This window comes from Prenolepis imparis, unplaced genomic scaffold, assembly GCF_030444845.1.
Source record: "Prenolepis imparis isolate NDT839.2.m4 unplaced genomic scaffold, iyPreImpa1.0 SCAF_4, whole genome shotgun sequence".
Taxonomy (NCBI): Eukaryota; Metazoa; Arthropoda; class Insecta; order Hymenoptera; family Formicidae; genus Prenolepis; species Prenolepis imparis.
This window is the reverse complement of record NW_028141162.1, coordinates 10,808,718-10,836,464: the sequence shown is the minus strand read 5'-3', so window position 1 is coordinate 10,836,464 and position 27,747 is coordinate 10,808,718. Positions and strand designations below refer to the sequence as shown.

General features: G+C 39.0%; 1 protein-coding gene across 1 annotated transcript; it reads right to left on the bottom strand.

Moving 5' to 3' along the window:
* Window positions 1-15: 15 nt before the first annotated feature.
* Window positions 16-27,747, bottom strand: Dbx (homeobox protein Dbx). Its single transcript, XM_083037219.1, has 4 exons — window positions 25,993-27,747; window positions 20,155-20,364; window positions 18,845-19,125; window positions 16-1,119 (listed from the first exon to the last, which is right to left on the bottom strand). Exons 1-4 carry the CDS (start codon window positions 26,903-26,905, stop codon window positions 877-879), a joined length of 1,647 nt encoding a protein of 548 aa, XP_082893345.1. The 5' UTR covers window positions 26,906-27,747; the 3' UTR covers window positions 16-876.

Sequence of the window (27,747 nt, the reverse complement as noted above, 5' to 3'; positions counted from 1 at the left end):
AGTTAGACCTGGAATTTCATTTATACATTGATATTAGAAGTGTAAATCACTTAGCATATAGACAGTTTTATTTCAATATATTACATAGATTATATTGAATCACAATGAATGTAATTACATTTGGATTTGGCCGCGCATCGCGGTCTATGAATAGAGACTTAGGTACATATTTCCGGAATCGTAACGTTACGTCTAATACAACCTTATACAATGGCTTATAGAAGACTCCTTGAAGGTACATCCATCGCTAATTACAATATAATACATCATTCGTCGTATCCTTTTGCTCAGGGCCAACAACACATGCTGCTATCAAAGAATAAACCACAAGTAATATAAGATGAAAAAAAATATTGAAGACAACGACTGTTAGATAATTGAAGATTCGTCACTGAAAATTTAAGAATCAAATGAGACAAAATATATTAATGCAACTCGCATTTTTCTTTTCGTCCAAGGAATTTAAAACATCCTATAATAATCTAATCATCTGCAAATATAGTCGTTAATAAAAAATTGGCCAGCTGGAAAATGTACGATTAAAATTAACAACAAACTGTCTTCAATTTGATCAATATTTTGCATAATTATCGACGTAAAATAAATCCGTGTAATGCATACTGATTCAAAAAGAGATCAAGAAGAGATGATGTATATGTTCTCATCGATAATATATAATCGATATTAAAATTGCAATAATATACAAAAAGCAAAAATGAAAGTTTTAAACTCGGAATTATAGATTTATTTTTTTCAAATGCCTACCGAATCTGCATCTTGTTTAAAATTTTTCTTTTGGTCCAGCCGGTATTCTCCTCGATTCACAAATTATAAGTTATCGCTACTTCGGAATGCTGGGTACAGCGGTGTGCTTTATCACGTGACGTTGATCTCTTCGTCCTCTTCGTTCTCCGTTTGTTCCTCAGGCCTCTGAGGACTCGTGAGCGGACTCACGTCGCTCAGGTCCATCCTCGGCCGATCTCCGTCAGCATCGCTCAGATCCGGATTGGGATTGTTCTTGTTCGGTAACGTCTGTTCGCGTGAACCGCCGGTTGCCAGCAACTCTCGCTCCTTGCTGTTTCGCCACTTCATGCGCCGATTTTGGAACCAAATCTTCACCTGGGAACACAATCGTTAATCTATTAGTTCTTGCAATAAAGCGATTTAAACTGCTTAAATATGATAAAAGATGTTTCATGTTCTCTCTTTGGGAGTTTTTATTTTTATTTTTTTATTATTTTTTATATAGTTGTGATTATATTATATTATTATTGTATAAACCATCAAGTTAGCAAATTTTTTTTCAATTACGTTCACTTCTGATACTTTCATTCCATCGTCCAACAAATAGCATATACACTGAGAAAAAAGTTGTTAACTGGACTACTAAATCATTCAATTAATTACTACTTTGTTAATTGAACATATAGAAGTGAGAGAGTATTTAAATTAAATACAACATATTAAATCTAACATAATGTGTTTTGACTTAAATACTTATATATGTTCAACTAACAAAATAGTAATTAGTTGAACGATTTAGTCAAGTTAACAACTTTTTTTCTCAGTGTAGTAGTGATAATTTAAGTTTTAGAAATCGCCATTATTAGCCATCAATTGCTTAACACAGATTTTGTCGAATCCTTGATTTACAATTACGATAATATTAATAATTCTTAAATATGGTATTTATATACAAGATTTTTGATGCGCACTTATGCATATTATACATACACTGAAAAAAATGTATTAACTTGACTAAATCGTTCAACTAAATATTATTTTGTTAATTGAACATATAGAAATATTTAAATTAAATATAACATATTAAATCTAACAAAATGTATATTTGATTTAAACACTAGCGGATCCTGACGTCGATAATGGGGAGGGGTTTTGCAAAATTATTTTATTTAATATTTTTGGTTTCATGATTAGCTTTTATTCCAGATCAACGACGTCGATAGCTCTTTAATGTTTGTTTTTCTTTATTTATATTTTTTAAACAAATTCAGCAAAACTGTTTCTTTTAATTTGCAAGAGAGGGGTTTTAACCCCCCCCCCCCCCACCCAGGATCTGCCAGTGTATATGTATATATATATATATATATATTATATAAATATAAAATTTCTCACCTAATTATTTTCATGCAACGAAATTATCTCATCATTTCATCCTATGTCTGACTTAATCTATACTTAATTCCTTGAATGCGTAATGAGTATAATTTACAGTGTATCTTATACATACATATTGTATATATTATATAGATATAAAGAATTTCGCCTAATTATTTTCGTGCAACGAAATTATCTCATCATTTCGTCCTATGTCTGCCTTAATCTATACTTAACTCCTTGAATGCGTAATGAGTATAATTTACAGTGTATCTTATACTTACGTATAGATATAGATATATATATATTATATATATATATATATATATTTTATATATATATATATTTTATATATATATATATATATATATATATATATATATACATACATACATAAGTATAAGATACACTGTAAATTATACTCATTACGCATTCAAGGAGTTAAGTATAGATTAAGTCAGACCTAGGAAGAAATGATGAGATAATTTCGTTGTAACCCCGGGGGGTTAACCCCCCCCCCTCCCCCAAGGATCCGTTAGTGGATTTAAATACTGCACAGAAAGAATTTTCTCTTAGAATTTACCCTGAAAATCATGGCAATCGTGGGACAATATGGTATATAGAAAGAATGTTATGAGAATTTCTCTGATTAATATTTATCACAATAAAAATAATAATATCTATTACAATAAAATATAAAATATTTAATTAATTTTACTATGCAGTTAAATAAAATTAATTAAACATGTTTTATATTTTATTGTAATAGATATTATTTTTAATGTGATAAATATTAATCAGAGAAATTCTTATAAAACTTTTTTTTAATATTATATTGTCCCACGATTATATCATGATTTTGAGAGTCAACTCTAAAAGAAAATTCTCTCGGTGTAATATATGTTCAATTAACAAAATAATAATTTAGTTGAAAGATTTAGTCAAGTTAACAAATTTTTTTTAGTGTATATATCTCGCGTGACTTACAGAAAGAGATTACTATATGAAACGACGTATTTTACGCGATATATAGTATAATCAAGGAAGTCCTGTTACTTTCTTGCGTTAAGGAACTGGTGAACAGGCCAACGTCAAACACACACCGAGCATCCCCGAAAGTCTCTCAGCCACCCTCGTTTCCGTCCGCCTCGTCGCCCCATTAGCCACTTTATTATACGCGTTCTACCTTAAGCGAATCGTTGACCCCGGACGCGGATTGATCTACGTAAACTGCTTTCCGAATTTTCATTCGCCATCGCGATGGTGTGCACTTGACACCATCACGGACTCACCATCTTTTGGGGGATCCACGTTCACCTACACGAATACAACACTTCGCGCTGCCCCTGATTGATATCGCGGGACGTGATGTTCGATAATTCGCAGATGTTCTCGCCGAATGAACGTTCAGAAACGAAAACCACCTCCATTTAAAGACTCGCTCTCAAGAGATCCGTTCATTTTATTTGCGCTTTTTATTTTTTGCTTCCAAAGCCCAAATACAAACTCATCAGGAGACGCAATCAAACATGAGATAAATATACACATATAAAGCTAAACATTTCTGTGAAAATTTGTCATGACAGTTTAAAAAATAATTGGTCGCGCATTTTCTAAAATAGAAATCATCATACAGAAAAAAATTAAAATTAGCTGAATGACGTATTTTAAAATGATGCTGTAATTTTATTCAATGTAATAACGTTGTTTTAATTTCCTATAAAAGATTAATTGTGACTTCCAGGAAAATTATAAACACCCGATAACTCATTTGTTCGTATAATAATGGTAACATCGTACGATGTTTTTCGAAGATATAAAATATTATATAAATAATTCCATTCGAAGGATGGCGCGAATATTGTTCACTTTGAGTGATGTGCGCATAATTTAGCGGTAACGTTCTCGAAATACAATATTTTTCACAATATGTTTCGCGCGCCGATGAGTGGGCCGAGGGATGACGTGGATAAAATTTTCGACACTTTCGCAACGTATATCTTATTCGGCATACGCACGCACGCACGCACGTATGCATATGCATGCATCCGGGCGCGGTGCGTGCGTTTGACACCGCGCGCCATCATTAATACCGGCTCTCGACCTAGAGAGAGAGATTGAAATTTAATGTAATTTATTATTTTTTAATATATCCCAATGAAACGTTTTACGCGGATATTTTCGATGCACCCGGCCCGTCCCTTCTCTCCTCCCCGAACCGGTCACTCGAGGGGTTGGGAGACGCGGGTGTGTGCGCTTGACACCGCGCGAGTTAAACGCGGGTTTTGACGCGTTAATGTGTTTTTCCGCTTTATAACGAGATCGCCGGGTGTATCACCGCGTATTGAGAAAGAAGTCATGACCATAAGCGCTCGTCGAGAGTACGAGGTTGTTTATGTTATTCGAAAGTGCGGATGCGCGCCGCGATCATAATCGCATCATTAATTGCAAAGCTCTGTAATAATTAAAGCGGCTTCACTTTATTCGACCGCTTTTAAATATTACCTCTAATTGTTCGCATTTAATTAGGTATATACCTTACGGAAGCGTATCCAATACTACCGTGATACTGAATGAGGTGTTAAGGATAATTATTGTATCTGCAATAATATTCTCGAACTTCTAATATACGTCGAGAAGAAAATATGAAAATCTCAAAGTGAGTTAGAAGAAATTTTTATTGAATTGTAATAATATCGAGATTTTTTCTATTTTATAATTATTCTGAAAATGCAAAAAATGCACATTATAAGAAAAACATTATTTATTATTAAAACGATGACAAAATAAAAAAGTGATCCAAACGATATAAAGTTTAAGATTTGAAGAGTTATAGACATAATTCTTAAAAGTTTTCAATAGAGAGAATCGCGATATATATTTCTTATCGATTCGTTTTGTTATATTCATTGCGATTCATTACGAAGGCCTCTCATTAAGTACAAAACGAGTAATAATGCGATTAACATATTCGTATCCGCGATACGTCCCGGCATCATTATAGACCTCACAACGCGACACTAATAATTCTATCAATTACATGATTCGTTTTATCGGTGTAACGCGCTGACTCGCCGCTCGACCAATTGCGTGTCAATAATATTTGTAGCATTTATACCTAACGCTTGTAATATTGCAGAATACGCGTTTAACCAGAAGTCAATCACAGTTCACACGCATGTAGTGCCGAAATCAATTCATCGCGAATTACGGTGAATTTGATTGTACTTGCTGATAGAAATCCAAATACCGGCGAAATATTTCGTAACAAATATTAAATTTTGCTAGTGATGAGATAAAATTTCCAGTGGGTATATATTTGAAAAATATATAAAAAAAAATTACACCGGATGACTCTCTAATTATTATTTCAATAGTATACATTTTTAATCTTTAATATTAAATATTCTGATAATTCTACAATTAAATTCTACACAATTAACTTAACATCATCAAATAAAAAAATTTTAGTCAAACTAAAATTTAAAATTGTATCATCTATTCGTACACCTATAAAATTTAATATGCAAAAATTTTTAAACTCCACAATAAAACTTGTATTAACAATAAAATTATAACTTTCGTATTTATCGTTTTTCATATATCTGCCCTAATAAAACTTGCTTTTTTAAAATCTCGTTAAAGAGAAATCTATCTTTTTTAACAAAATATCTATCATTGAAAGCTAGTAGCAATGATTCATTTGGAACAGTCTCTTTTATTTCTACTACATTATTAAACGAAACGCCATAGATTAAATAAACAAGTTAACAAACGACTGCAAAACGGCGGGTAATTATACGTCGAACGCTATAACACGTGGGAGAGAGACTCTAAAAGGTGAGAAAGTTGTATTCGTCTATGCGACGAATTAATTCACCTATACTCGGCCCCGCAAATTTTCATACGCCGGGATGTATGCGCTTGACATCATGTAGACCCTAACGATCTGACGCGCGCTAATACACTCTTTAGCTCTAGGGTGTTATCCAGACGAGAGACTCTGTACACCATTGTTGACCGTTTACTACAACCCCCGAACCCTGTGTCCGACCGATATCGTGCGCGCGCGTGTGTTTGCGTTACCACGTAAGTGACGCATACAATTTTAGGATTATATCTAACTCCCTTGTGTCTGAAAGCGATAATTAATGCATTCGCTCGACTCAAATATGGTTTGAAACTTTTCCACCTTTCCTCCGCGACCGCATGTTAAATTACCTTTAAACAATATGATGTACTTTGTGTTCTTATGCACGGATTGCTTTACGCCACAATGGAAAGTCAATTCTTTCCTGTTCATCATTTAAGATTTAAGAGAATAATAAGCAAACGATGCATTTTTCGAAATTATAGCGTACGAATGTTTTTCTTAAATGTTACTTTCATCCTAGAAATGTTTTTCATTATGGTGTAAAGTTCTCTACACGAGGGATAAAGTCTAAATCCTATTTGACGTTTTTACAAAATTTGCGTAGCATTATTTGACACACAGATTGGAGTGCTGATAAAAAATAAAAATAAGAGGACTTAATAAAGGCGGAAGAGAAAGAGTTCTTTTTGATGAATTTTGATCATGTTACCTATAATGTTTCTGAATTTAATAGTGAAAAAAACGCAATTTTGGCGCAAGATGCAGAGATCGCGAGTTTTCCCCACCATCTCGCAATATCAGAGGGAAGAACGAGATTAAGCACGCGGGGATGAACGGACAGGGCGACGAAATCGGTAAAACGGCGAGCAATTCAACTTCGCCGAAAAGCGCGGCGGCGGCAGCGTTCTCTCAGGACGGAGGTGCTTTGTTACTTTTGTTAGTTCCCGGTCTGCCTGCCGCTGACGGGACAATCAATCACCGCCGTCTCTCGGTAAACGCAAAACGAAAAGAAGGAGAGAGAAAGAGAGAAATGAAGGGATGAGGAAGAGAGAGGGAGAGAGAGAGAGAGGATCGAAGGGTGCGAGAGAAGATCGAAAGTAAAGCCCCGTGGTTTCCCCACGTTATGTATGCGAGTTGCCAGTTTATGCCGCATGTTTGGAGATTTCGAACGAAATCGCTGATTTAAGTGGTTCTTCCGAATCCCAGGGGTTTATTCGAAACACTCAAAAGAACATTCAAAAATTAAAATAAAGCGTAATTTATGTAATTATTATTTTGGAAAATTTAACACTCTGTCGTACAATAAAAAAAAAAGATTGAAACAGGATTTTAAGACTTTATTTTTTTTTAATTCATCGACGTATAGCTGTCAAATTTGTCGATGCGTATATATACGTGAATCTCACGAAAAGGACCCTCTCACTTCGAATTTCAAGTACCCCAGAAAACTCAGCTGCGAGCGAGCAGCGTGTCAATTTTAATATCTTTTCCCCCGGTTGTAAAAAGGTGCGATATAGCTATAATCCATAATAATAAATAATACAAAACGCGTTAAGAATTCAACGTCAATAAATATTCTTGAATTATGCAGTTTGTAAAAGAATATAGATAGAAATATATATAAATAGTAAAAGATGTTTCGCTTTGTTGTTTTCCAAATTGTATCGTATAAGTTTAATCGAAGTAAACGTGATATTGAAATATTTATTAACAATAAGTCTAGTAGAGTTATATATTATAGCATCTTAAAAATGAAAATTATTTCTTTTAATAATCATTATAAAAAGATATCATTTTTATTGAGTATACTCAAAAAATTTTTTCCGCATCCTCATTATCTCGATTGTTTTCAAACGAAATAAAAATTGAACAGTACATTAGAATAGTGAAGAAACAATAATCTTTGATTACTCAATTATTTGTCCATATCTTATAGTTAATTATTTCACACATTTTGAGAACACAAAGATTTTAATTGGCGTTAAATCTTGGAAAATTAAATGACGCATCAAAGCGAGAACTAATCGCTTATCTCCAATCATCCCCCTAAATTACAAGCGATCGGTCCACCCTATGATCGTTCAAATATCGCTATAGTCGCTAGGATCGAGCATAACGACGACATCCGAAAGGCGTTATATAGAGTGCGCGAGTGGGTAATCGTTAAACGATTGGCTGCGGCCTGTCTCTCTCTCTCTCTCTCTCTTTCTCCCTCTGTCTTTCACCCTTTCTCCTGGAGGAACTCCGGGCTGGAAATCCTCCTCCGTTTAACTCCCTGCCCCATTCCTCGCACCCACGCGCCCGCCCTTACTTCCGCCTATCCTCATGCAACCCCCTCGTGCTTCATCCACGTCCCACCCCCGGCGCTCTTTCACTCAACCCCCTGTGCCATCCACGCTGTGCCTAGTGCGGTGGTGGCGCCATCTGGTGCAGTTTAATAAAAGACGATCGATTATGACGTCGGCCTCAGAACTACCCCTCAGCTCACTCACTCTTGCCGCTTTGCCCTTCCGTCCCACCCTCCTTCGGCCTGGTCACAGATCCTCACCCTCTCAGCCTCTCTTTCTCTTACCCGCCCTCGCATCTCTTTTCGGGGCACCCTTCTCGCACGCTCGTCGATTCCGTGTCCCGGAATAGCGTAGAAAGAGGAAAGAGGAGAGGTTTTTGGAGGGTCCAGTTCTAGAAGAGAGCGAGGGATTGTATTCCGGTACGAGGAGTCACTATGAAAGATTTTTTTCCTCACAATTCTCGAACGTCGACATAATCGTATGTAGCAAGATTAATTTCGTAATATTGCGCATCTAAAGAAACAATCTTCCATATATATGTATATACTATCCATACATTTATAATTCTTCATGAAAAGTAATTAAATCAAAGAAGCGCATCTAGTATTAGTTGCATAAATAAAATAGACTACCCTTTATCATTTTAATTCTCATTCATTTGCCAATTGTTTTTCGTTCTTAGGAAGACTTTTTTTCTTCAATATTATACAAAAATCTTTCTCTCTTAAAATTTTTCCTTCACACCCGCATCATCTCTCCGCGTGGAAAGAGCGAGGTAAAAGAGAAGAGAGCTTCGGAGGATCGAGAACGTCGAATGGGAGGGAGAGCCAAAGGGATGACAAAGAGAGAGAAAGAAAGAGAGAGAATCGAGTAGGGGTTACCGTTCGTACAGGGGTACACGGGGGTGAGGTCAGCGAGACTGGAGAAGGGGCTGTGGGTCGCGGGGGTGGATCAAACGTAAAAAGTACGGCACAAAGCTGCCGGCGCGGCGCGATCCTGCGGGCGAAGGGCAGACGGCTGCCTGATGTATGGAAAGGAAGTCGCGCGATAATAGAGGGGAAAAAGGACCTTTGCGGATTTATCGGCGCCGCGCCGACCGCTCCGGTGACGATTTAATCGATTGTTTTTCTCGGAGCGGATAAAGGCGTAATTGCGAACACCGGCGGTTCTCGTTTAATTCTTTGATGCGCGGCGGTATAAAAAAAATCACCCATATCACTATTCTTTTGTAAACTTATCGACTATTTGATTATTCAATTAAAGTCCTATGGATCATTTGAAGTAAATTCGTCGAGGAAAATATATATTTTCCATATTGCTTAGCGAATAAAGATACCTTGATTTTCAATTTCAAATAAATATAAAAGCTTTCTTTTTTGCGAAAAGTTGAATTTTAATGCTATAAATATTTTTACTGCGAATTTGCGAGAGATTGTAAGATTGAATAAGAAGATTTTAATCGAGATAAAAAGACATGAGAAAAAGAGAGTGAAAAAAGTAAAATAAAATATCTTTCAATGATCGATTTAAAATTATTATAAAACTGTTAGTCATGTGGAAAAACTATTAATTTTAACGTATTAAATTTTCTGAAATTTTGCCCGAAGCAAAACATATTTTGCAAGTGGAAAACTAAAAATACAAAAAATATATCACAACACAGTATATTGCAGAATACTACATGAACATTTTTCACGAGAAAAGATATATTTGATGATTTAGGCTACCTTTCTTTATTATCTTAAGAAATTAATTACTGCTAATAAAAAGCAAATAGTTGATGCGTTACACAAAGAAAAGCTTTTCAAGTGCCTCTGTGAAAGAGTGCGGATATCAGTCAAGGTGGCGCGATCGTAAAAATAAAAAGAGCAGCGCAAGCTGCCACGTCGCGATTCAACCAGAGATGAGCTAGCAATTGCTGATATAGAGTGAAAAAGTCATGTGTTCTCGTCGAGACGTCGTATATGAAGACTCTTTTCAGTTCGACGGAATATCAGACCGTCAAGTTTCAAATGTCTTCAAGACCGCAATACATAATTCCGAATCTAATTAATCACATCTCTAACAAGAGTTAAAATTTATTAATTTATTATTACTAAATAAATAATAAATAAACTAAAATCATTCTGAATGTAATGTTTGTAAGGATTATGATTTATTTATAATTAAGATTTCTCTTCGTAAATCGTGGGACATAAATTACTTTGTCCATTGAGGCTATAATAATAATCTTTCTTGACATAAAGCCCGTAATAAGTGCGTGAAACGAATTTTCGCGGATCACTGCAGAAAAGAAGAATCCTGTATTTATCGTTATACACCCATTCCATTTTATGGATACGATCTCACAGTTATGAGAGAAGCGAAACGCGTCTCAAAATCGATGTCAGTGTGCGATAAAAGTGAGAAGGGACGGGAAAGGTTTACAGTCGGGATATACAATTTGCAAATTTGCAATCTTTCTCCGTCTGTGTGCAGATCGTATAACAAAGTTACAGTTGTGCGAAAATGACTACGATCTGGCCGAATCGGAAGTGATATTTTCAGAAGAAAACGCACAGTATTGATTTTCGTTGCAAAATTATCGCTAAATATCAAAGAATTTTTATTAATACTAAAATAATCCGATTTCTTTAAAAAAGACAAAGATAAAAATCCGTATTTTGTATAACATAAGAGCGAACGAGGAGGATACTTTTTCATGTATTATAAACTTCGAAAGTGCAATTAATCAACAAAATTGTATCCTCTATCCAATCTCAAGTCGAGTTTACTTTGATAGAATTTTAATTCGATTTTTGATTCAAAAGATATTTAATGTTGGAGATGAGAAATTGTGATAAATGATGATTAAATTCTCGCTACCCAAGAATCGCCTGGAGAAAATGTTGCATCTCGGGGCGAGTAAAGAGCGCGATTCTGGAGAACGACTTGCGTATTAAAAACGATTTCATTAAATATTCATAATTTACATTAAAGTTGTGTCTAGGATTTTTGCGAGCGAAAACGCGGTGATGGCAAAGCGATTTTTGCCAACGGAATCATCGATACCGCTTGATTCTCGGAGCTTTCGGCTCTACTCTCGGCGCACTCTCTCTCGCCATGAGTGATTAAAGTTGATTCACAAAGGCGAGATCTATATGCATACCGCGGTATTGTATATTCATAGTTTCTTAGCTCCCGTCGTTCGCTTCCGGCGCGCGGGAGGGGCAGCAGCGCTTTCTCAAAGTAAAATCCATAATGCATGAAGGTCCACAGGCTAAGCCGAAGAGCTTAAAGCCGTAAGATATTGCGCGGCGTTATATTCATGTTATGCCCTGCGAGAGGCAGGCCTTTGTTTTTAATATCCGCGGCAGATTGTAGCCGGAGCGTTTAGGGTAACGTTACGTCCTTCGCCAGATTTTGATCCACCCCGCGATCAAGATGAATGAACTTCTGGCAGACTGACGTAAAAACGACTCGAAAAAAAGAGGAAAAAATACTATCCAGTATGCAGATGTAACGATAAGTGAGAAACTCTTTCACTTTTTTTTTCTTTCTCTCTGTTATCGTGTAGAAGAATAAATATAAGCTTATGGATTAAAGAATCGAAATGACTCGGAAGGATGATCTTGTTAATGCTTGAGATGCTGTCTCCCAAGATGTTACAAAACTAATATCTCAAAATTTAAAGATAATTTTTGGCTCTTTTATTTCACGATATAAGTAACTTTGAAATGATTTTATGTTCTCAATTTTGTAGCTCGGAATTTGACATTTCAAAGTTTCAGTACCTCAAGCTCAGTTTTAAATAGTAATAGTGTAATTTAATATAACATATATAAAAATATATAATACAAAATTTTTACGACATGAAAATTAAAACTATGAAAAGATCAAATTGATATAAAAAATTTCAGTGAAAATAATAACAAATTTTATCTTATGTAATGCTTTAAGTAGCAAGAAATCTTCTTCTTGACGTAGTAATATAGACATGTTGTATGTGTAAAAAAATGATATCGAAGGGCTTGAACAACCTCTAGTGCGACGCTATGAAGACAATCGTCGATCTACAAGCTCACGTTATCGCGTAAGCAATGTATACCTTGTAAGAGGACACGAAGAGAGAAACGGGGGTAGTTCGAAGTTGAGGAGAGACGAGTGAGATTTGCGACAGGCATATCAAACGTACAACACATATCTCCGGCTTGAGCTTTGACGGTTGTGCAAATACAAGTCGGACTGGCTCTCGTCCTTCGCCGACGGCGAGCGGCGGCGGCGGCGGAGATTGCTCTCGTAAAAGCTTGCCCAAGGCAAACTCGAATCAGCGGCAGCCCTAATGGCTACAAATTGATTTGACCGACGGAATCCCGGAAACTCGATATCCACCACTTGAAACGCCAAACCTAATGGCCGATCTATCTAACGTGTCAACGTCAGTACCGTGGGAAAGGGCGATCTGCGCGCGCGACCGACAGTAGAAATTAAATTCAAGAGCGTTTTCGCCCCCGTCGTGATCTAATAATTAAACGCTGCTCAAGTTCATTCGCCCTCGCGACAATCGTCCGATTCGTTTCCGGCTATTTCAACTATAATTCGTGTCCTAAGTATTTTTTATCTAAATATCGATAAGTGTTTTTAATATGTTGTTTTAGATGCACTCGTATTTATTTAACAAATACACTAATTTTCTTCATCGTACATAAATCCACTTGGCTGCGATTTAGAATCGCTGTCTTGTGAATGAAAGGAGAGAAATCTCTTCAACAATACGCAGAGTCCTGCATTTTTTTCTTTCGCGGGGGGATTAAATAGGCTGCCAGTGAAATAAGGGTGGAGTGATTTTTCCCCTATTCTTTAATATAATTCGCGAAATCTGTAAGGGATCTGAACGGAACACTCGTTTTACGACAGTGAAATGAAATATAGAGGATTGCATGAGGATCTCTCTCGTCACGATTTAATTTAGTGTCTGAAGATATCCTGGCGCAAATGGCATTTTTGTACATCCGTTGATTAAACAGACACCTTCGAAGAAAACAATTAAATTCGCGAAATTTGGGGAAACGATGACGTTCAATAAGCTGTAAATAAAACAGCTCAATCTGGAGTGACGTATTCTTTTTGTAAATATCCGTGTTTACGTAAAAGCATATATTGATTCCTATTTCTGCGGCGGCGTATCGCGTACCACGTCAACTAATCGAAAGAAATAAAATGATACGAAAGTTTGCAATGCGCGTATAATGTATTCGGCAATTTTTTCGCTCTACTCGAATAACTCGAGACCCCGATTCGGACGACGTCTCGAGCAAGTTCCGTGAAATCGGCCGGGCGCAAGTAGGATCCGTGCTTTTATATCGTGAATTAAGCTCGCGGCGTGATTCTGACAGCTCCAGCAACTTGTAAGAAGAAGGGAAACCGCGTGCCCGCGTCGGTTCTGATTATTAAAAAGATAACAAGCCCCGGGGGCTCTCTTTAATTTTTCCGTCGTTTCCGCCGGTGGGTCCGACATAACGGAGACGTCCCGGGCATAAAAGTGGCCGGCCTCCTCATAATACCAGATAATTTAAGGTCGACGGCGTTGATGAGTTCTACCTACGGGCGACGCGGAAGCGATTCTGACAAGACGTTGCGATGTTCCCCAAGGCGGGAACGAAAAGCTACGTCTCTTAATCTCCCGATGCGTATATTTCTTAATTTCTTAAAATGTATTTTAAAGCACAATATGAGCCTGTCACACATCACCTGTCAACATTTTCATTGTGAAATATCATATTCTTTTAATTACTTTCGTCTATTTGATGATAATTAAAATTGAGAGAGGATTATATACTCTTGTTGTCTTAATCCTTTTACTTTTCAAGATACGGTCTTTGTTACGAGATAAAGATGAGATAAATATATAATATTATTTGTAATATACGCACACACACATATACAGAAATCTCGATGATGAGCGCCTTCGTGGCTTTTGAGAGCAGGGCTTTCGCGATAAATCAACATCTTCATCTCGTTAAAGGCGCTGAGAGGCATAAGGGTGCAGTAGCCAAGAAAGGGGTTGGCTCTCGCTCACCATCACTAATTACTTTAGTTATCCCCCTTTAACCCTCGACGTTCCTCTTAAACCCACCCTCGTCATAAACTGTAGTGAAGCCTCGAACCTGTGTGAAACGGCACCTCGCCTTCTCTCATCCCTCCCTCCCCCACTCTCTTCCTCTCTCTCTCTCTCTTTATGTCTCTTTCTATCCTGCTGCCCTTCAAAGTACAGATTACCCTTGGAAAAGCTTTATTATTATCATCCACCCGTGGCACCGCAAGTCCTTAATTAAATTCAAGAAAAGATTCATGGGTCCGGCACAACTCAAAGTACGATAATTCGAGGTAATCTTCGAATCGCGCATGTTCCTTTAAGGGTACCGTATTAAAGAAATAAAATCATTTGCAAAGACTGTATGTTTTCGAAAAGACTAGAGAAAATTTGACTCAGTCATCGAGTGTTGATTAAAAAAATTCGTCATTAAATTTTTTTACAGAATTATAACTATAGTCTCAACAAAATATTTAAAAAATAAATTAAGATATATACACGTAATAATGCGTAATAATGGGCGACGATAGCGATAATAATGCCACTCCGACACGCATCCAACATGTCGATAGCTCGATAACTTAGATTGCAATACCGGCGGAAGTTCCGATAGCGATATTATCGCGTTCGCGCACGGTACATTAAGGGAGACGTGAAATTCGGCATCTGCTACCAACACTTCGTCGCTATCAAGAGACATCGAAAAGAAAAGAGAGAGAGAGAGAGAGAGAGAGAGAGAGCGCGGAGAGGACGAAGAGGTAGAGAGAAAGAACTATCATTGGACAATAATCGCTTTTATAGGTGTTTGTGTGGCGAACCGTGATATTAGATAGCTGGCCAACGAGTGCGCAGAATCGCAGTCCTCAAATCGCACCAACTCTCCGGAGACCCCGGAACACCCTCTAATAAAGTTGGGAAAAGTTTCTCTCTCGCGCGATAAAAAGTAATGTTAGAGATATTGCGGGTGCGTTCAGTCGGAGTTCAATTGCTTTTAACGACGGGATCAAGTTCGATATGTACTTACGAAGCTGAATCGTTTCGCGGCGCCCAAGTATCATTTCATTGGAATCGAGCAATCAAAATTGCCTTTTCACTTCGGTACACTCTGCCCAGTATCTGACGAATGTATCTCGCACTTTCTTGTCTTACTTCTTATTTCGAAATCAAATCTCTTCCGGAGACACGAGTCTAATCATATTTATGAACTACAAAGAGGAAAACGAGAGAAGGGGAAAATGTTACTGACCAATGAATCAATGCTGTAAAAAATCCCGGTTGTTTGCGATATACAGGACATTTGAAAATTCAGCGATCAAGGGTGTTTACGTGTCTAATGGTGGATTAAAAAATCCCGGAGCTATATAAACGCGAGTTTCTATTCACCGCAATTCTTATCACATTGTTCGCGATCGTTCAACGACGACGACGAGGTCGCGACGGAAGAAGGGCGCAAAATCACCTTTTGTATGCGGATTGCGGAATCGCAAGAAATGTCAATTCATTCTCCTCTCGACGAGGACGGTCTCCGGTGTGCACGTACGCGCGCCTGTGATCCTTAGATTTTCTCGTAAAACCAGCGACAGAGTGAGCCTCGACCAATGGCGTTGAAGGCATGGCGCTCGAGGTGTGAATTATACATGAGGATATATCCCTACGTACCGGTCCTCCACACCGCCTTTCTCCCTTTCCCGCGCCTCGCACACAGCGTTGTCTTTCTTGCTCCCCCGTATATTCACCGCGACCACCATTCATTCAACCAGACACCGCTTCTTGTTTGCCCTCACATTCGCCAGTAACATCTCGATTGCGCGGAGCAATATAATTATTTAAAAAATTTTAACGATTAAATTTGGACGATGAATCTATTTGTTTTCGTGAGATTGTCTTCCGGATTTTATTAACTTTGTTCAGAGTTAACGTTAAATTTATGTAATAAAAATCTTTAATCTTTTTAATATTTACTCCATTTATGAGATAGTTCTTTATTCGTTCCTCTAACCAGATATCATCTCTTACTTACTCAATTCAGAAAGATTCAGAAAGATTGCAAGAACGAAGAAGTGCATAATTTAAAAAGCTCATTTTAGAGCTTAAAAGATTTTAAAAATCATTTAGCTTAATCTTGTAAGTAGGTACTGGATTTAGTTATTTCTAATATACCATCCTCAAAAGAATTAATTATGGAAACAATGTGAAAATTAATCAACGCTCTTACAAAGAAGACATAACATGCACTCTTAAGTGCCGATTTGCATTTTACTTATGTGCATATCGCGGACAATATCGACGTATCATGTTTATGCACAGGAGAAAGAGCGAACGCGGCTGTGTGTTTGTGTGTATGTGAGAGAGAGATAGAGATATTTAGGTACATAATACCCAGGTTCGGGGTTAATCGGGCGATGTCAGTTCATTAATTGCACACACGTAGGTGTATATATACGCGTTGCTGTACGCGTGCACATGAGAGCCGGGCATCCCGAAATCCCGATGCTGTTGCCGGCTCGACGACGGTAATGAAACTAAACGATATCCACGGAAATGGCACTGCGAGTTAGTTTCATTTGATTTCATGAGCGTGGTCCGACCGTTTTCGAATGTCCACGATTTACGATGGCAGCCATCAAACGAGCCTTTTATTTCATTTCCGCGTTGTTCGCGAGAATCGAAATCCCTATCCGAATAAATTAATGAGCGAACGAAGCGTATTAATATTCCGGAGTAAACTCTCGGAGGATATAATTGAAATTTCAGGAAACATTGATAGAATGTGCAAACATTCTTCTGCATAAAGCTAATAGGATATTTTAATAGAGATTTGCTTTTCCATCTATCACAATTATAATTATCATTTTCTAGCAGCAACAGATATATAATATATACATATGTTACATTTCATGCTCCAGCACAATAGCTCTTTACAACACGGATAACTCTGTTTAAAGTTAAATTGCATATTTAATATTTCACAAAAATCTCGTAAGTAAATTAAATATTTTGCACCTAAACAATTTAAGGAGCGCATTTGTTTTATTGACTTAAATTACGTGAAGCTAATTGCATTCAAAGCGCGTATTATTATCATTAAACTGCAATTTAATGAGCTACGATTGCTCGATCGTTCTTGAAATCAATATTATGCACTTCGTCGCGCAATTATATGAACTCGGCACATTAAACACACATGTACCTTCGCGGCAGATGGTTTCGTATTCGACAAAACCGAGCATTAGTCTCTATCAATCTGCCAAATGGAGCCGCAAAAGAGAGAGAGAAAGTGAGAGAATCTCTCCATAGCGGAACTAAATTCACTCGTCGCCGAGTACGAGGGATTCGTACTTCGTTAGAGCGACAATTAGTGCCCTAATAAGGTCATTAAGCACAATATATATTCTCCGTGTACCTTCCCGATCTTGCAAGCGCCTAACTGCTCGATTACGGTGGCCCGTTATCGAGAAAACCGAGCGATTATCTCTCTCGTGAGAGTCATTTTGAAAATCACTTATTTACTGTCTCTAATAGACTCTTTCTCGTCGACCCAATTTCTCAGAATCTATATAATCGAATTTAAAACTCGTTGCCAAGAATTTAATGAGGAAAAAAAGGCTGTGACGCCCTTGTTAAAATTATGACGTAAATGAGCAAATTATGATAGATGCAAATTATATCTATTAAGATTGTTAAAAAAATTAATTATTTCATTCTGATATATTCGAGCGAAATTTTTCACAAATTATTCAAAATTTATATAATCGAGTTTGAAATAAAAATTTGAACACGAAAAAGACTTATAAAAATACGACAATTTATCGATAGCGACAAAATCGTCTTGTTGCTTTTTTTAGTCAAAGTTACGTTAGGAAATTTCGCAGTTTATAATTACGGTTTAAATTAGCACCGTTGCACTGTGTATTAAGTTGAACTGCACTATTGCGCCTAGGAGATCATTAAGCACGAGATTAAACACCATGCGCCGTCTCTAATGCTCACGGCGCAGCCTCTCGATTGTAATACAACGCGAGCACATCCGCCTATCATCGCGTATGCAAATCTGCCTGCATATGACATGCCTGATGCGATTATCGAGAGCGAGGATTCTGGATCACAAGGAATCGAATTATGCGCTTCGATGCGCGCTATAATTGATATGCAATTGATTTGCGCCCTCGGAAAACTGCGTTAACGCAGGGGAAGAAGCTAAACTATATCTCGCTGCTAAGTTTGTCGAAATTCCGACAATAATAATAATATAAAGATATATGTATACACATAATTATTGATCAGATCGACTTCGAATAATCAGTATTCAAATATCGAAATAATAATCAAAATAATATATTCCAATTATTAGTGTCGAGAGTAAAACACATTTGTAAATTATTTTTCGAATATTCGACGAATATTCAAAGTATTCCGTCCTCCTCGGATATATTCGAGATATAAAAAATTTCTTAATTTCTCGTTTAATGTATGCAATATCAATTCACTTACTTGTGAGTCTTTGAGGCCCAGTTTCTCGGCGAGCTTTTTGCGATCCGGCTTGCTGATGTACTTTTGTATCTGGAACCTCTTCTCGAGTCCGCGACGCTGGAGATCCGAGAAGACAGCCCTCCTCATCATCCCTCGGCGTGGTTTTCCGCGCGCGTTCGTCGCCCATGGAAAAACCAAACCGGTCCCGGAAAAATCACCGATACTACCCTGGATAGCGCCTGGAAACACGGCACCTCCGCCGGGTGTGCCGGGATGATGACTTCCGGTCCCGGAACTAGCAACTGAAACAACAGAAAGCACACAACACGTTGGCGTATTCATTTATAATAAATTCGTTATTGCGTTATTTTTCGACATTGCGCTTTAATTCGTTCGTTCGGAAAGAAAAAAATGACGTTAGCATCGAGGAAGAATTTAAGAATATATACATGCAAAAAATCTATGCGATACATCGAAGAAAAATTTATTAATAAATAATTTCTAAATCTATCCATATAAATTTCGAAAAAAATAAAAGTATATATTCTACAATCAAATTAAAAATCAATCGTAATGTAAGTAAGAGCGAGTGAAAGGAAAGCGCGAGCGGAAAAAGAAATTATTTAAACGTATCGTTGTTTATTCGCGCGCGAATCGCTTGATAAGCGGCTGTATCAAAGTCATCTAATAACGGACGGGCAATTGAATCTCCAGATCGTGTCTGCGCGATATTGCCAAGCTGAGCATGACGGTATTATCTGCACCGATGATATTTGCACGCACTTGTTGCATGCGTGCATTTTGCCTTGTGGCGGAGCATGTACATAATATGGTAGTGCTTTCACTGCACTTCATATGCACTCCATGTCCCATACGAGCCTACCTATAACAAGATATTCGATAAACCCGGCGTATGCGCGCCGCCCGCGCACGTGGCCGCGCGAACGCGGCGTTTATACGCGCCAGATGCCGAAGTTTCGGTTTTAAACGTTCGTCGGAGGGATCCCCGTGCATGATTTCTGCATCACCCGTAACGCAAAGTACGAAATAACTGCGAGTACGCAAAACTTGGAACTGTCGTCTGCGATACGCGAAATATTTTATACATATCTATATGCCGACTTGTAAAAATATTCGAGTTAAAAAAATATATTTAAAAAAGATTTGAGAGATAGTATCTCTGTGTGTATCCCCTAAATACGCGATGCAATAAATTTGAAGCTTAGCTCAGCAGCTTTTGACAAAAGCAATTTAACGTCTTCGTCTACAATTATAATTAATGCTGAATTAAGTTAAACTTGTTATTAATTTATTGTCATGTAGTATTTTACCTGTCAGATATGGACCCCTGTAGAACAGTTGTTGCAGCGTGTGATGAGCGTTCGGTGGTAAGTGTCGTTGAGGGGGTTGATGACTCGGCCTGTGATAAGGGTGATAAGCCGCTGGCCTCGCGATCGGCTTAGCGATATTGTAACCCGCCGAATTTTGTAAATTCTGCAAAAAGGCGGGTATCGCTTCTGGCGGAAGTCCTTGAAAATTATCTGCACAGACAAAATTTTTCACATTTTTAACACACAAGATTCAACTAGAGAGAATCTTTTTTTTTTTATTTTATTTATATTTTCACGTTGACGTGTAGTCGTAATTTGTACAAAGTACTTTAATTTGTATTCGATTTGTGTGTTTGTAGCTAAAAATAAAAAATAAAAATAACTAAGACTTTAGTAAAATAAAAAATATATATAAAATAGTAATATAAAATAATACAAAAATAATATAATTAATACTGTATTTCTCTGATATCAGGAGATAATCTAACAATTGTATATAGTGTGGCTTTATTAATAAATAATAAAATATTCATACTAATTCGTACGGGGATCAGGCGATGTTTTATGAAAATTTTAAGATTGCCGAATATAGAGATGTAAACCGCTCGGTGATTAAACATGTAACGCGCCCCGACTGTATTTCACGGTAAAATGTGCCCAGGGTGGCGGATTTACGTGCGAATACCCAAGTCGCCGTTCCATTCCTTCGTGTTGCATAATTCGAGCCGACACCCCCGTGACTAAAACCCTCCTTAACTGCTCCAGGCGCGGAGCCCGATCTCTTACGAAAGGTACGCTTCAACACCTCTGGCCGGGGGTAAATAACCAAACATTCATGCGACCGACTCCCTCGAAGTATCTTCGCTCTTACGAGTAATATAAACTACAACGCAATCGTATTGACATATCATTTGTTTATGTGCGCGTTATTACTATCGTTTTATTATCGTACACAGTTTTGTGTGATTTAAGTTTATATATATTTTTTAAATAAAATGACAGAATCTCTCACAGAATAAAAGCTCTGTGATTTTATTAAAAAGAGTATGAAATTTCTAAATTTATTTTACGCGCATATTTTTAAAATTTTTATACTACTATTATATTGTTTCGATATATTGCTATGATATATTAATTTAATAAATCTTTTCATTAATATTTCTTCGTGATTTGATTTTATCATATTTTACTATATATAATTATAATTCGATAAAATCCCCTGACGGAATAACGTTAAGAAATCTCACTGCGACACTTTCGTACATCCCTCGTCACAACTCTGTATAGAAAGATTTACCGACAACACGAAAGTTAACTACGTGCCCTGACGCGTACCCACCATTTCGAGAAGCAGAGCCCGAAACATGAAAGAAATCTCGGCCGACTCTTCAGTTCACCCTCCGTCGAGGGTGAACTCGTCCACGTATCCACATTAATAATGCCTAAGAGGGCTAGTCGCCCCAATTGTGCGATCTCCAACATGTTTTTTTATTTTTTTTTTTTTTTCGCAGCGTCGCTCCGCCACGCCCAGAAAGAGAGAGAGAGAGAGAGAGAGAGAGAGAGAGAGAGAATGGTAAAAAAAATGACGTGTTTAAAAATAATAAAATAATGGAGGTTCGAGGCTTGCATTCGAGATAGAAGGAGGTAGAAGAAGAGATAGATAGGTAGAGGGAAAAAGGGAGAGAGAAGACTCGCCTTGCGTTTGCGACGCAGACAATGCCCTGACAATGGCCCATACACGCCGTCCCATTGTGTCTGTACGCGCTGTACCCCATAAAATACTCATCGCCTTTTATCGTTGTTTTCGTAGCCGGCCAATGAGAGAGGCGCGCTGCTTAGCCGTAGAGGCCTAATAACCGAGCTTAGCATCCAACGGAAACACTGAATGGGAATAGTTTTTTAAGCCGCCCCACCTACCCGACACAGTCAGTCCCTTCAATCTCCCTTTCAACCCCCCTTCTTTTTCTCTCTCTCTCTCTCTTTCTTGCGCTACCCCCCTTTCCTCTCTCGCATCACGTGAGATTAAATCTCCTGTCTGCGGTCTCGGGAGAAACTTCGGGTCGGCTCACGTGTTGTTACAGTTGTGGGCCTTCCCCTCTTTTTTTTTTGTACGCCAAGTTTAAGCGGCCCCCTCTCGGGGGCCTCAGGTTACGAGGTTACAACATATATCGCTGGTTATTCTTTTGGATTACGATCACGGATGCATTATTAACTAGATACCGCGCTACAGGTCTCCGCCTGCGTGAATAAGGGTGACGGGGGCTGCTCGTTTATGGAATACACATATACGATGTTCCTCCTTCTTCCGTGAACAGCAGTGTGTTTGTCTTAGGATAGGCTTGGCGAATCGATCTTTCACGAGGATCTGAAACGTTTTCTCGGATCCTCCGGATGATCGATCGACCGTGAAGAACAACGCGGAATTAACGTGACGTGATATGATAATAGAGAAAGAATGTTTACTTTTTCTCGTAGGATTCTAACTTTCATATAACTCTCTTGCATTTAATGCGAAACGCGCCTATTCGATTTTTAAAAATTTAAATGATGTTTATAATATATCGTTTAAAACGATATCTAAGAATTCATGTATCTCTGTATATCAAAAAACTGTATCACATTCATATCGATTCGGAATGTCTGCAAACTCATTTAACGATAACAATGACACAAATACAGGTAATAAATATTTAGTTCCTCTTTTTTTCTTATCTCTTACACATGTTACTTGATATATACATTTAGTAAAAATTGATAATCTCGGCGGTCCTTGTCGATAATTTTACGTCAATAATTGTCGATTTTCATTAAACATTACTTGATCAGTTTGCATTTGCTACTTTTGATTTTTAATAGTTTAGATCGTAATCTACGGTTGATTTTTCTTTCTTCGATCCGTCATTTCTATTCCCGGTCTCTTATTTAACGAATACGATCAGTGAGATTTAAAATAATGCTTTTTTTTTTACACGGAAGATACGCGTATTAAAACGAGGTCCGTCGTGCTCGACACACAGCCCGTTATCGAAAAATATCAATAATCGTTGCGATACGCAACAAAAAACATGAGCCGCGAGTGGCGGCTCGCGAGGGTAAGGGGGGAAGGGTAAAACGGGACGGTGGGGTGAAAGGGGAATAAATCGCGGGACGATTGGTGAAAATGCTATTCGAAATTCAACGTCGCTCGCCCGTCAGACACCGAGTCCTCCCCCGCGTTGCCCCCGCGCTAGATCATCCCTCTACCTGCCCCTCTTCACCCCCTTACCCAAATTCCAGTTCCGCCGCGAGCGACCCTCGCGTCTCTCGTCGATGAATTTCGAGTTTGTTGCCAATCACTTTTTCGCGCAATTATTTCACAACATTTCGACATGACGTACAAGCCCGCGGGGGAGGGGTGGTTACCAACGGGGCACGATGAGGAACAGGGGTAGGGACGAGGGTGTATATATGTGCGAAGAGAAAACAGGGGGGAAGAGGAGAGGAGGACAGTGGGAGGACGGCGGTACCACGCTCATGGATACTGGAGGGTCTATTCGCGGTGAGAGGTCGACGATGGGGGGGCAGCAGGGAGGGAGGGAAAGAGGGAGAGGGGTGCGGTCTCTCTCCCAGTACGTACGGGGGACCAAGAGGGATGTAACACATGCACGTGGCACGGTCAATGCATCCGCTATCCGACAAACGCATGAAACTCCCCCGACCCCCTTTCGCCCGCTCCACTACCATCACGTATCTCGAACGCACCAAATTTCCCCATTGCCACCCCTGCTCGAGTTCGTTCCTTCCCTCCGCGCAATATCCCTTTTCCACCCTCTCTGCCCCTCTTCCATCTCGCGTATCCTTCTGCCGGCAGATGCGTGCAATTCGCCGATGTTAAATGCAACATTTACCTCTCTCCTCACTTTCCGTAGAATTTCGCACGCGCTCTCTTCCCTCTTCTTTCGCTCTGCTGCGTCGCTCGCTCCCTCTCCCCGCCCCCCTCGCGACGATTTGTGACCAGTTTATACATCTAGTACATCTACGCACGTTCATCATCGCGCACGCACACGGTCTTTATCGACTCGTGTCAATCATGATAGCGAAGGGTTCGAGGGAACCGCGGAGGAAAGAGTGACAATGAGGACACGCCGGTCAAAGATTGGTCGGCACGGTATGCGTGTGCGAGGGTCCGCCGGACCCTCACGAATTTCAGGCGTTCCTGTGAATGACGGGACGGGTATTGTAACTTCCGCGTGGGAGGACCGTAATCCACGGCCATTTCTTCTCGTAGTCGAGGCGACAGAAAATAATCGGTTCTTTCATCGAATCTTTATTACGAACTATGCTGCGCAAAAAACGCATTGTGACTTTTCAGGTATAAAATTAATAGTCATCAAAGTTGTTATCGCGATATCGCCATCGACTTTACTGTCACAATTATCTCGATTTTAATGCTCTGCGGAATCTATAATTACATTTCAAAAATTTCTCTGCTCTTTGATTTACAAGATAATTATTTTTACAAGATAATTAAAATATGAAAGAGCACAGCGTTGCATTACAATATTATTAATACTTTTCATTTTTAATAAAAATTAAAAATTTTTTCATTTTATCTTGTGTAAATGTGATATAAAATGTATACATAATTATATGTTATTAGGAATCTTTTTGTCGATCAGATCTCGTATTAATTCGCAACGAATTCGCGACAAATCATGCGGATCGAATCACGAGGAAACAAGCGCCGCGGCAATACATCATTGAATCCTGCCGCTTGTCTAATATTATAGGCACCAATCGTAAGGGCTTAATATTGGGGTGAAGGTAAGTGGCGGCCCAGCTGACGCCCTGTGCGCGCTTCACCCGCTTTCCCTCCCCTGCACGCACGATGCGCGACTCGTCTTGAGGGTGTGCGGATGAGATTTAGGGACCAACGACAGAAGTCTGCTCGCGACACTGATTTGTGGTGAGCTTTGTTTCAACACTCTCTCCGAATTGTCGTGCAATCGCCGCGTGAAACTCTTTCTAAACAACGTCTTTTCAACGACGAGGGTGGACAAGTGCGCGATCATAATCAGCGAAAATATTGTATGTATGATTAGTATATTGCACGATTTCTCTATAGTTCCTATTGTGTCAAAGATAACAATAGATACCTATATTAAAAGCGAGATATTAATTAAAAGTCTATTAAAAATTATTTTCGCGCTTACTTGATTATTGATAGATTTTTATGTTATTTAAATATCAAATGCCGATCAATACATTAATCATAAGATATTTGACAATTAAAAGTTAGTTAAATATCATTCGATTAATGTATTAAGTAAAAAATTCAAAATAGTTATCAGTATTTATCAATGAATTATTAGAATTTTTTGCCTTGCAATCAATTTTCCCTTATTTTCTAAAGCATTTCTTAATGTATCTTTTATATATACAACACACACACAAATATATATATATATATATATATATATACAAAATCTGTTTTTTATTTTTATTATATTCTATCACGATTTAAGAATCAAATAAATTAACTCAGTAATCGTAAAAAAATTTGACAAAAAAATGCGCGGATTATTATAATATCAAGATAAACTCATGCTCATTTATCAATAAATTTTCATAAAGCTTATCCTAATAGAAATAATTGTGCCTTATTTTAAAAAATCTTTCTTGCCTTTTTTAATTTTCTTCTCCTTTTTTTTAAGCTACGAGAATTCTCTGAATTCTCTGAAACTCTTATACTCTGCTCTTTAAAATGCCTAATTTCGCCCCGATCAATTCTGTCTAATACGTCTCAATTCCAACTATCGACTCGATTACGTCAAGTAAATCAATTTATCAATAAATTACCGGGATGCGGCCTCCTATCGTGATTGCCACCTAGTATGGCGCTAACGCTGAATTTGAGCTGCGGCTTCTCCTTCTCCTGGATGGTCCTGCATGCCGGGCCGGAGCACTGCTCCTCGCCGCAGGAACAGGCGACGGTGTTCGTGGTCCTCTCGCCTATTCTGTCGACGGCACGCTCGACCGCCGCCACTGCCGTCACTCCCGTCGTCTCTCTCTCCCCCGATACGATCGTCATCTCGTCGGACGTGTGCATGACGTTTCTGCATCCAAGGTCGTATCGTCTGTCTATCTCGATCGCGGAAACCCGCTCACCCAGTATCATCTCATCCCTGTCGGCCGCTTGAAGACCGCCGTCCAGCTCGACGCCCGGGATCGGATCCTCGTCGACGTTCGAGTTGCACGATTCCACGCCCGAGTTGGATCGATTGTCGATCCTCTCGTTGCAAAGCCTCTCCATCGCGCACAGCCGGTCCACGACTGGATCCATTCTCTCGTTCTCCATGTCCACGTAGACGCTCTCGCGTCTGGGAGTCCGATCTAGAACCTCCTTTTCACGTTGAAGAAGCTGCATCCTGTCGTGCTGCCGCTCGCCGGCGGATCTACCGCCGCTGGATCTCTGCTGATCCCGACTGCCGCAATCAATCATCATGCGATCGCGTCCGCCAACCGAGCCGGATCGTTGATCCAAGTGATCCTGGACGAGATCGCTGGGAGATCTGTCGCGGACGAGTCTGAGATTCGCCTCGCATTCTCTCTCGCGCTGTCGCGCCACCAGACTCGCCGCCCAGTTCAAGGTCAGACTGGTAAGGTCTGTCCCCGGCGACGCCTTGCTCTGGAGCAGGTTCTCCATCAAGAAGGGCGAGGTCATGGCACTTTGCTGCAGATTCTTCAGCATCGCCGCTGACGAGGGGAACATATCACGGCTGCTTAGCCTTCCGATTGTCGCGATCGTCGTTTCACGGGGATAATTCTTAATTGACAAAGTACAGGAAAGCGTCCTTCGTAGTACTAGTTTCAAGATTAATTCTGACGATTCTCGTAATCGTATCGATTGTCGAAAAAAACGGTCGTTTTATTTATTATGTATTGTGATTAATCGATTTGTTTTTCATGCGTTTCAGACATTATGTTACATTTATCATTATTTCGATTACCTAGCGATATTGTTGATTGTTAACATTGATTAATATAACACGTCCATTCAATTTAAAAGCGTCGCGTAGAATTCGATTATTTTGGAGAAATCACATTTCTACGAGTGCATCAAGATCGTTAAAGATTGCGATACAGCTTCTGGCTGAATAACTCGATCTTTCACAAACTATTTCAAATCACTAGTCACACTTTTCAGCATTTCTTTCTCAACTTTCTCGGACTCATCGTCGTCAGTCGAAAGATTATTAGCAGCTTCCGTTGGACAAACGCAACAAATTACTTTAACATCACCGCGAATCGCCCCTACGTTGACGTTGCAATTTGAATATCCCGTTCGAATATTTGGAAGAATTAGCAGACGTGGATCGTGTCTCTCAACGACGTGCAACTTAACCCGGAAAAAGCTGAGTCCCCCTTTTTTCCCGCGAGATCCTCGTCGCGGGAGATCCCTCCATGCGCGAGATCGCGCGCGTATCACATGGTCGCGTGTTCGCAATGTACGCAACTTCACCTCGTCCCGTCCGACGACGAGGACGTGCGATTTCGGCAGCAGGATGTCAACTGACGTGCCTGCGTGCGTGCCTTCCGAACGCACGGAAGGGG